At 56.6% G+C, this 10871-nt stretch overlaps 2 protein-coding genes across 2 annotated transcripts; one reads left to right on the plus strand and one right to left on the minus strand.

The window, feature by feature from the left end:
* Window positions 1-1762: 1762 nt before the first annotated feature.
* Window positions 1763-4917, minus strand: LOC142357726 (uncharacterized). The gene is made up of 5 exons (XM_075409272.1): window positions 4783-4917; window positions 4158-4562; window positions 3599-3915; window positions 3116-3220; window positions 1763-2423 (listed from the first exon to the last, which is right to left on the minus strand). Exons 1-5 carry the CDS (start codon window positions 4915-4917, stop codon window positions 1763-1765), a joined length of 1623 nt encoding a protein of 540 aa, XP_075265387.1.
* A 32-nt stretch (window positions 4918-4949) lies between these two features.
* On the plus strand, window positions 4950-8253 carry LOC142357725 (uncharacterized). The gene is made up of 6 exons (XM_075409271.1): window positions 4950-5489; window positions 5809-5916; window positions 6177-6381; window positions 6605-6759; window positions 7037-7303; window positions 7823-8253. Exons 1-6 carry the CDS (start codon window positions 5187-5189, stop codon window positions 8081-8083), a joined length of 1299 nt encoding a protein of 432 aa, XP_075265386.1. The 5' UTR covers window positions 4950-5186; the 3' UTR covers window positions 8084-8253.
* Window positions 8254-10871: the final 2618 nt, after the last annotated feature.

Here is a 10871-nt window from a genome sequence, read left to right on the forward strand (position 1 = left end):
CTGTGCTCTGCTGGACGCCAATGCGGGCCGCCTGTGGGTGACTCTGAGGGCCGCCTTTGGCGCAGCCCTGGGGAGAGGGGCGGAGACTTGCAGTGCAGACTTCATCCCGTGGGGTGGCTCGTAAAGAGGCAGGGCCAATACGATCGGAAGAAAGATGCGAATCGATGGACTGACAAGCTCCCTGTGGGCCTGAAGAGACAGGAAACAGTTCAGAATTCTTTCACTTCAGAAGTCTGCACAAAGCTGGGCAAAGCATGTCCACTGCTTGCCAAAGGGCTGGTTCGAGCGCTACACAAGTGCCGGGCGCGACGGGGAAAGGCGATGTAGCTGATGCCCCTGTTCCTTGGAACACGAGGTACCCTTTGAGGACGTTCGCAGCGTACCACCAGATTGCAGACGCAAGCGGTCAGTGCAGCAGCAGACGCACCTTGTCAGATTGCGCCTGTATCCTGACAACGCGGCCTGTAGATGCTGGCGTACAAGGAGCGTTCTGTCTGCCGACTAGCACTATCTATCTGCCCCGAGCGAGATCGTCTATTAAGCCATTTGCACTGTACAGCCACTTCATCTGCGAGCACATATTATGTGTCGATCAGGCGCGCGCACATCGTCGCGACGTGGTACAGTATGCGTACAGCCACTAGCAGGCCACGTGGCCTGCTGCAGTACAGTAGTCACTACTAATGATGATGATGATTAGTAGTTTTAGCCAGTGATTCGCCAGTACATAAATTCAGGTAGGCCGTACCTATCTCCTACCTGAAGAGATACCTAGGTGGCCCAGGAGATACCTACAGTAGGTGGCCTGTCTGTCCTTTCATGTCACGATTTTTTTTCCCGCCCGGCCTGGTCGAGAAGGTCAGCTGGGTTGTGATTCATGTACTAGTACGAGTACGAGTAGAGACGATCATGTGTAATAACTATATGTCGCGTATACACGGGGTGTATGCCGAACGGCCGCACAGGGGAGGGTAAGGTACCTACTCGTACTTACCTACATAGGGCTATGCATGTACGACCAGGGGATTGAAAAAAAAAATGGTTGGGCCAGGGCGGCCAGCCTTGCCTGGCTAGGGATGTCGCATGCCCGCTTTCCACGCAAGGTGTGGTACGAAACACGCTGTTGCTACATGTTGGAGGACTGGTTAAAAATGTGTGATGACTTTGCACGAACAAGCAGCAGCTTTGTACTCTGAAGCCGAATTGTCATATGCCTTAAGAAACTCCAGTGCTGTGCAGTCCGGCGGATCATTGCATTCTATCATCCCAGCCTGCAACCACAGCTGTGTAACATTGCTATCACACATACATGTGCAAGAAGGATTCTGTCTCCACCTGTCAGACCCTTGTGTCTGCTGGTCTCTGTCCGGCTTGTGGGGATGACGACAACAGCCACAGGCCTGACTGGGTCTCGGGACATAATTCTGGACCCATGGCGCTATGGGAGCGGTGGACGTAGGATTTCGTTTTTTTTTTTGGGGGGGGGGGGTGGGGAGTTCGTGGCACAGATGGCTTTGCCACACAAAACTGATATGATGGCGTTCGCTGCACACGGAGAGCGGTCCAAAGAAGAGACGACGCATGGCATACATTCGCAGCGGTTTGTGCCAGCCTGGTCTTGGCAAAATTTCTACACTTGATTTGTCTGTATTTCTAGCTGTAGTTCTCTACACAGCTGGCCGTCACCCACTGTGAGCCAGTGTGAGTCCCGGGAGGCGCTGCCAGGGCCTATATTGCGCCTCCGAGTAAACCTCAGTTTTTTCTAGGTTTGGCCTATTGTCGACAACCGCCCTCCGTCCGGACGCTTATCAGGTGGAGGGTAGCATCGCCGCACCCACAAGCGGCGCTCCCATTCAAAGGCGTTGTAAGGAGGAATGAATCTGCGGATGGCTGACTGCAAAGCCACAGAAGGCTCAAAGGCCAGGCGAGTGCTGAGCTCTGAGAGGAAGAGGGCGAGGAAGTGCAGGACAGGGCCACGCACAAGACAGCGGCTGCCAAAGTCCTCCGCTGCGGCGGAAATGCGGCGAAGACGGGCATTGCCATGTGTGGTGAGGCCGCCCTGAAGAGCCGCAAGGGCGTCTGCTGCCCCGCTGCCCACACTCAGGAAGTGCCGCCCCTCCTTGAGCGCGTGAGAGTAGAACTGTGGTGCAGTCCCGTTGAAAACCAGTGGGATGGTCCCCGACTTGAGGATCGTGCTAAGCCGGCGGGACCACGGGCCAGTGCCGGGCAGGTCGAGGGCGAATTTGGCACTCGATAGCTCGCGGGCGTGCTGCTCGTGGGACGGGCATCTTTTCGTGCAAAACCCAGGGCACCCTTTAGCTCGCAGCTGTGCGTTGACGGGCTCGATCGGGCCCTTGGCCTGGCAGATGCGGACCTCCTTCACCTTGTCTGACATGCCGGCAAGATCGGCAGATGCCTTGAACCTGGCTTGGTGTAGCGGAGCATGCAAGAGTGTTGTCATGGCCTTTGCGATGCACCCAAAAAGCATGTAACTGGTGGTCCGTGTCGCAAGAATGCGGCATCCTGCCGTAGGCAAGCGAGAGAGAGAGAGAGAGAGAGAGTGAGAGTGCCCGAGAGAGAGAGAGGGATGGAGTGAGTTAGAGGGGGAACCAGCTCTTGCGTCAAAGAGAGAACAAGCAGCTCTCGGTGCAGTTCGTACATGTCCCGAGAGGTTGCCTGACTGCGTGTGCGTGCACCGTTCTCTCTGCTGCAGTGAAGCTGCTTGCCATGCTACTGGTCACTTTTTTAAAGTCTGCGTCTGCAGCTGTGAATGGGCTGACAGTGGCTCTGTGTGTGCGAGGGAAACGTGGTGGACTTTAGAGGGAGAGCCGCGCTGGGCGCCAGAGGGGGGGGGGGGGGGGGGGAAGGCAAGGCAGGAAGTGAAGGTGGAGAGGGAAACGCCCCACATGTATGATGGCTGTATGGGCATGGTGCAGTAGCCCCTGGCAGAGAGCGGGGGGGGGGGGGGGGGGGGGGGGCTCAACTCTAGCTGTTTGCTCGGTGCTCTGTCTGATATGCAGGTGATGTGCTTCTGTGGCATAGAAACTAAGGCTGGCTGACGAGGCACGTCGAGCCCAAGACAGTGGCCGGCCGGTGCTGTGCGTCTGTACCGTACCTGGCCAGCAGGTCTAGACGGTGCTCGGAGCTTGGGGATCCACTGAAGTAGATGGAATCGCTTTTGTTGGCCCATCTGTCAGCGTGTCGAGGCACCTCCTTTCTCCTGATGTTGGAGCGGAAGAAACGCGTCAGCGCTTGTGGCGGCGGCGTGGTCTGCTGTCTGGTCGGTCCCTGCTTCCCAAACTTTCCATCTCCTACTTTCACTTCACCAGGTGTCAGCCTCCCCATCTGCCTGCCTGAAATCGCCCATCCTGCTACAGTGTCCCGCTCTTTCGCGACTTGTCGGCATTCCAGATTCAGCAATGGCTGATACTCTGCTGCTCCTTACACTGGCCTCTCCGCCTGGCTGTCCATCACTGCTCTTCCTCAATGTCTCTGTACCCCTATCTGTGTCTGTCTGTCTGTCTGTCTGTCTGCGTGTCTACCCTGTAACCCCTCAGCCTTGTGGATTCTCTGTAACAACATGATGCAGGGGTGTCACCTGGCAGCAAAAAACCGGCCTTCCACTTTCGAAATCTTGTCCTGGAAGATTCCAAAGAACGGCACAGCCGGAATGTCGTGGAAGCCTTCCATGCCGGCAATAGACAGCAAGGGACCAGCAGCATCGGCCGGTGGCTCACCGGGGGAGGCTTTCAGCTGAGGGTGGTCGCTCATGTGTGCCCAGAACGCGACATCAGGTACAGTGAAGCGCTGGAGCGCGCCTTGAAGGAGCCCAACTAGTGCGGAGATGCGGTGGATCGACATGCGGTCCGGAGCAGCCCCCGGAACCGGCACACAGTACAGTCGGTTTCCCCTGACCTGAAACATTGGGGAGGTCGGAGATACGGGTGAGACTGGCAGAAAGAAAGAACACAGGTAAAGACGGGCAGGACACAGGTGCATAGCGAGAGATCAGAATGCAGGCAAGCGGCCGGACTGGGGGGATGACAGACAGGTGTGTGGAGGACGCAGGTACAGAGCAGGCGATAAAATGATAGCCGGGGGCATTCGAGACGCTGGGGAGGGCGCGGGGAGGGGGGTTGGGTATGCTGCTGGTCCACCTGGAAAAGTGTAAGCGAATCTCGGCTGCCCATCTCGGTGGGAACTCGGAATAGCGCTGCTTCAGTCACGCTGCGCTGCTCCAGACCAGCTAGCAGCTCTCTCACTGCGTCGTGCCACTTGCTTTCACACACCCTGCCCTGGTCCACCCGAGACTTGCTGTCACTGGCGCCAGTCGGACTTTCCCTGCCACTGAGCTTGATCACCCCCAAGTTCACGGCCACAAATCCTAGTGCAATCACAGCACCGAAGCGGAACAGCAAACCGGGGCGGGAGAGCTTCCGCTTAGGCCTCTCGGCTGGTGCCAACTTCGTGTGCAGCTGGGAGGCACTGTGAGTTGCGATGCCGCATGTGCTGGTTGTGAACGGTTCATCTTCATGTTGGTTGTGGACGTGCATGGCCTTGCCCTGCAACGTATGGATGGCATGCTTTCAGTGTGTGAATGGATTCCTTCCATGATGCAACAACATATACACCGTCCGCGAGTGTGCAAGACACTCCATCAATCCCCGATGCCCGCGCGATCAAAACCATGTTAACGATTATACGTACATATGGGATGAATGTACTCGTATTCGTACCAGTACGAAGAGGAGTTCTGAATAATATATCGATCAGTATGTATACGTGTACTCGTACTGCAGTACTACTGCAGTACGAGTAACCGGTGCGAGGCCTCAGGCCAATCATCTCTCTGCGCCGGCACTGAGGCTGACGCGGACACATGCCCTCTTCTACTTTCCGAAAGCTTTCGGTCGCCATCATCAACCTTGTCACCAAACTCAAAGCCTCGCAACTTCTAGCCTCCTGCGCCGCGGTCCGAGTCTTAAAGTTGATAGGAAAAAATTCTGCGTATGTTGATATTGCTCTGCGAATGAACCTAGAATCGGTTGCCCGCCGCACGACGTACGCCCCCTCCCATCCGTAGCCCGTAGCACACCAGGGTTGCGCTTGCACGCCGCCGCCTTCGAGCTGTCGGCGGTCCACTGAGTTCACCCCATAGGCAAGGTATACGTAGGTTCTCCTGCAACATGTCGTTGACCCAGCGCGGACCACCCTGTAGTGCTACCACGTCACGCCCCGACACGTCTCCGACCTCCTCTCGGGGGGCCGCCAGCGTGCTACCTCGCCGCGGTCGAGGGCCTGGGCGACTCCGGGCCCAGATGTGGCCATCCTCTTGCTCTGCTCTTGCCGCTCGTCGTCGCGGAGCAGGGCTTTCCACAGTCGTCCTGGCTGCGACCGCAGCTCCAGAATCCTTCGATGTGGTCCCTCAGAATGGTAACGGCGCCAAGAAGCTCAGCCGTCCCCCTCTCCCTCTGCTGACAGGCGAGCAGGTGCGCCACCCCTCCCCCGCCTCAGCCCTAAGTCTCGTAGAAGTTTGCCCTTGAACATCTGCCCGTCCTAGTCTTGCCGCGGTCCGTCGGTCCGGCTCCCTCCACCGCCCAACCTCCGTTTGCATTTGTACACAGAACCCTAGCCCACGTGGCTTGTTCTCAGATCTCGACGGCGCGTGTGTTTCTGAAATGAACCGATGCTTCGCCGTGTCGTTCTGTGCGTCAGTTGTTTGCCTCTGTCATCGGCCCAGGCCCTACGGTTGCCTGCGTGGCTTCCAAGCCACAGAACCCTTACAGAGTTTGTCTTTGTTGGCTCCAGATTGTACAGCGGATGCGGACCAGCGTGCCAGAGGACGCCCATTCGAAGTACCTTGCGTACTTCTCTTCTGAACTTGGGGGGATAACGCAGGAGCCTGCATTCATGCAAGTGAGGGCACCCGCCCTCCCCTTTTCCACATAGTGTACAGGCACCCTTGTTTTGCCACACAGCATGACACATGCAGCGCCTGCTCAACCCAGCACCTTGTCTTTAACTTCGTGAGAGACGTTTGTGATGACACAACTCATCTTGGGTCCGTTCTTCATGTGTGAAAGTGGCGCATACCGCGCGTGCCCTCAAGAGCAATACATGGCGACGGGCCTTACTGGCTACAGTTTTGATGACAACTGCCTTCTGATGACTCCCAGGTCCCTATAGACGACCACATGGTTCACCGTGGCCACGCCGCATTCGACACCTGCATCCTTGCCGATGGCTTTCTGTATCAGCTTGACGCCCACATCGAGCGCCTTATGATAAGTGCAGAGAAGGCAGGCATTAAGCCCTTCTGGACACCGTCAGTCATTGCCAACATCGTCCACGACACAGCAGCAGCAAGTGGGGTCAAGAACGGTAAGGGTTCTCTTCTGAACTCGAAACAACCTTTTGCCTGAACCCCCTCCCCCCCCCCCCCCCCCCCCAAACTGATCCCATCTGCTCTGCTAAGTGTTTTGGCCACGCCTGAAAAGAGATCTGTATTTCAGAGGCAGCTCGCTGCAAATGGAGGCAGAGTGCCGCACTGCAACTGCTCCTGGCCACGCTCTGACACACCCTCTCCTTTTTTCTGTTGTTGAAGGCTTCCTCAGGTTCTGGATGTCAGCTGGCAAAGGGGGCTTTGGCCTTGGCTCCAGCGAGTGCATACGGCCGGCCTTCTACTGCATCGCCACAAAGCCCCCCGTGCAACGACTCTACGGCCCAGAAGATGAAGAGATGGGCATCCCTACCTGGCGGGTATCTCCCCACAACTTTCATCGAAACCCAATCTGACTGCCCACGGCCCTTGACCGACCCTCCTTGATTCCGTTTGTCAAGAGGCTTCGCGACATGCGTACGGCTTGTCGTTGTCTTTGGCACAGGACATGCAAGAGCAAGCAGCGACAAGCTTTTGCTGCAGGCCGCCTCCCCCTTTCTTTGCCAGCCCCCTTTCTCGCCAGTTTCTGGCCTGCGATCCTGCCAGGCAACGGCAGGGCGCAGCTCACTTTGCTCTCTGCCATATTTCCCACTCCAGGCAAAGACAACACCCGTCGGAATTAAGTCCCCTTGCATGGCAACGATTAAGACCAACAACTACCTCCCGAACGCCCTGTCAGCGGACGATGCCGAGGCCGACCTCCATGCCACACACGGAATTTTTGTAGACGAGGAAGGCTTTGTTTCAGAGGGCGGCACCTTCAATGTTGGCTTCATCACCAAGGACAACGAGCTCGTGGTGCCTGAGTTTGACAACTGCCTCGCTGGCGTGACCATCCAGCGGATCATGGAGCTCGTCCCGCAGGCACGCCCCCCATCGCTGCCCACATTGAAACTTTCCTGTGTCCCGGCATGCATTTGTCTCTCCTCCTGCCTTGTCACTGTGGCTTTGATGTCTGTGTGTTTGTTTGGAACGGTGCTGCGCTCCCCCTTTGGTCTGCCACGCCCTCTTTAGTTCCCTGAGTGCCCAGAATGACGATCCACCTGTGCATGGGTCTTCTTTCACATGAATTGCCCTCCAAAGGCAACTGATTCCAAAATGCTGCACACTGACTGGACACTTTGCCCCTGCTCTGTCCTTACCTCCATTTCCTTTTCTGCCAGCTTGTGAAAGCACCCTAGCCTAGGGTTCTGTACAGCACTCGGGTGATGATCAAAGAAAACACAATCACCATCTTTCAGCTGAAAACTCCGTGATTACACAGTTTTTTCCCAACAGGTTCTGACGAGTGCCCTACCAGATGCTGTCAAGGGGTGTTGATGTCATTGATTGTTGGTCTTAACCTCCTCTCTTGCCGTCCGCGTGCCTCCCCCCCCCCCTCAGAGCGATAGCCTCTCCGACCTCACGGTATGCCAACGGAAGATCACAGCTGTGGAGGCCAAGGGCTGCAAGGAAATGTTTGCCGCCAGCAGCACCAGCCTTGCCATCCCCATCACCACATGGGACCGCACGACATTTTTCGGCGGGGAGATGGGGTACTACACGCAGCGCATCCGCCGCATGCTGTACGAGGACATGCGACCCAACCCCCCGCATGCCCTCCACACCGAGGTCAACTATGGCATAGTGACTCACATGCAATGAAGAGAGCTGTAGACCGGCACAGTTTGCACTCTGCTCCCTCCTTGGGTTGCTGTCTTTAGCTGCGAGAGCAGCGTTGTACATCAGCCGTGCTCAAGGCAGACAATGCCTGGTAGGATTTCTCAACCTCCAGAACTCCGCCCCTTGGCTCATCAGCTGGTATCGTATGTAAATTCAACAAGTAATCATCTTCCACATGTGCATGGAATTCACACCCCCAACGCCGGCTGACTGTAGCAGAGCACCTCATTGGGAGGCAAATCCCTGGTGGGGTTAGCTTGAGGTGCAAAGCAATACAGAAGATGCAATTTTCGATTTTTTTTTGTCACGTATCGCAATTGGAAGAATCATGTATCTGTCATCCGTGGCAGGTGGTGCTCCAAACTGCAGAGGGTGGCACCGGTCAACAGGTCGTGTTGCGGCGCCTCGGTCCTCTGCCAATTCTCTCCTGCTAACAGATAAGGGCGACTGTGCATCAAATGCCGCCCAGGTGTTGTATGAATAGAGCCTGTTTGGTACGGCTGATCTTCCGGGCCAATAGAATTCGATCACGTGCTGATCGTCTCTGTCTCGGCGCACGGCTGCCTTGAGCACTGGCTGGGGCCCATGTGCAGCTGTCATGGTTGATGAACTGGGTTACATGGAGGGCAAGGGGACCAAGAGAGTGCAGCAAGCCGCCTACCACCCTGCTGGGTTGGTATCCGGGGCGAGAGCTGTAAAGACTGCAGCGTTGTGCATACTGCAGAGGCTGTAAGTAAGAGTTGTCTATCCCTACCTGTGAACCGTCCCCATGACGACCGTACTGGGTGCAGGCCCGAACCTGCCTAGCCGACATACCTACGAACTGCACCCCGCCCAGCAGAAAGTCGGCCCGGCCCAGCCCATCATGTTTGATACTATGCATATACTGCCAGTCACATGCGAAGCAACAGAGGGCCAGGGATGCGAATTGCCCACCACCTGGTGGGGTGGGTATGAGGGGCGAGAGCTATAAAGACTGCAGCATCATGCATGCAAAATGTTGTAGGAATTGTCTAGGCCCCCTCTGAGGGGGCGTCTCTCCGTGGTGAGTGCAGGCCCTACACTGTCTAGAGCCGACATGCCCACGAATTGCACCCTGCAGCCCAGCAGGAAGTCGGCCCAGCCCCTCCATGATCGGTCATGGAGAGGTCGACCAGTTGCCGTCATTTGACAGCTGCTGTAGCCGCTTCGCGCGCGAGAGCACCGGTGATACTATATGTATATAGAGAGATATACTTTTGCTACATGCAACGTGCCGGAAGGAACCACCTACCACCCGGCGGGGTGGGTATGGGGGCAAGAGCAAATGCTATATATGGAGTCCATGTATCTAACAGATACATATTATATATACATATGGAGTCCATCCATGCTTCTACTACTTCCTCCTTGGATATGCACTGGAAGTCGTGCAATGGAAACAGCAGATGATTGGACCAGACAAACTGCCGGCCATGTTTGCCGGTTGGTGACAAGCAGCTGCACATTGAGTTATGTATGCCTCTCAGTTACATGCAGGACAACATCGAGAAAGGTAAACCGCCTACCGCGCAGAGGGGCGAGAGCTGTGAAACCCACAGCGTTGTGCATGCTGATGCTCGACGCTCGATCGATCGAACGCGGATGCATGGAGCCTTTGGTGTACAAGTACGAGTACTGGCAGGGAGCGTACTGTATATACACATTAGGGTAGGGTACCCTACTTACAGGTTCCTAGGTAGGGTACGTGACCTAGCTGATGATAAACCCTAGGTACCTACCGACCTATGCCAGGGCTTCCTTTGCCTCTCTGACAATGCATCTGGTGTATCGCTAGCTGGCCGTGGTGCCGGAGAGAGCCAGCAATGCTTGGGGCCTGGGCTCCGCGACTTGCGAGAGAGTGTATCGTATGAGTGCAACTGTGAATGCCTGTGTGCACGCCTTTGAAGTCCACCCGAGGAGCGCCGTCATAAGGCACATCTGGCTTCTGCGCTGCTTGAGGCCGCGTGCGAGTTTGGGCCTTTTCGTCTAATTGCGAGCGGTAGGGTGGGGGCGATGGTGGGACGAAAAGCGAAAGCGAAGGCGCCGCCTGGTAGCAGCGGCGGCGGCTCAGCTTCCAAGCGCACGAAAAGAGGTGCTGTTGAGGGATCCGACCAGGGAGACGGCGGAAGCAGGGAGGAACGCTTCATCGGCAAGCTTGCGGCGGTTCTGCAAGGGCAGGGACCCGCCCAGGCGGCTGCCCTAAGAACCGTAAGCGCCATCTGCCCTAGCCTGTGTCGCATGCCCATTCTTGGCTTCTGTTCCCTTCCCCTGACTGTCCTAACCCAATCCCTCTGTCCCGCTGTTTTCGCCTTCTTCCTCTGCCCTGTTGGCCCCCTAGTTAATCCCTCTGGTTCTGCCTTGGAATTCCCCTCTCAGCTCAGTGCGGCAAGCTTTGATTTGTTCAAGGTCTCAAGAAAATCCCTGCCCTTACCTGCCCCAAACGCCTGGTGGCGCTGCAGGAAAGCGCTGTCCACGAGGCTCTCAGCCAGGCCGTGGAGGCTCTCCCCGATGGCAAACCCCTCAAGGCCAAACTGCAGGTCCCCACACCCCACACATTGACTCACACTCATCCCCTGGTCGCTCCCCCGCCTCTCCCTCGCCTCATCTTCACGACATCACAAGCCCAAGCGATGCATACGAAGGGTGGGGGATGGAGGGCCCATTGTGGACCTCCGCACAGTTCTCCTGTTGTGGCAATGGGGTTTTCCCAGCGCCCCCCTGCAGCGCCGCTTGGCATAGCAACGTTGGA

Source organism: Convolutriloba macropyga, unplaced genomic scaffold (assembly GCF_964194025.1).
Source record: "Convolutriloba macropyga unplaced genomic scaffold, txConMacr16.3 SCAFFOLD_6544, whole genome shotgun sequence".
NCBI lineage: Eukaryota > Metazoa > Xenacoelomorpha > Acoela > Convolutidae > Convolutriloba > Convolutriloba macropyga.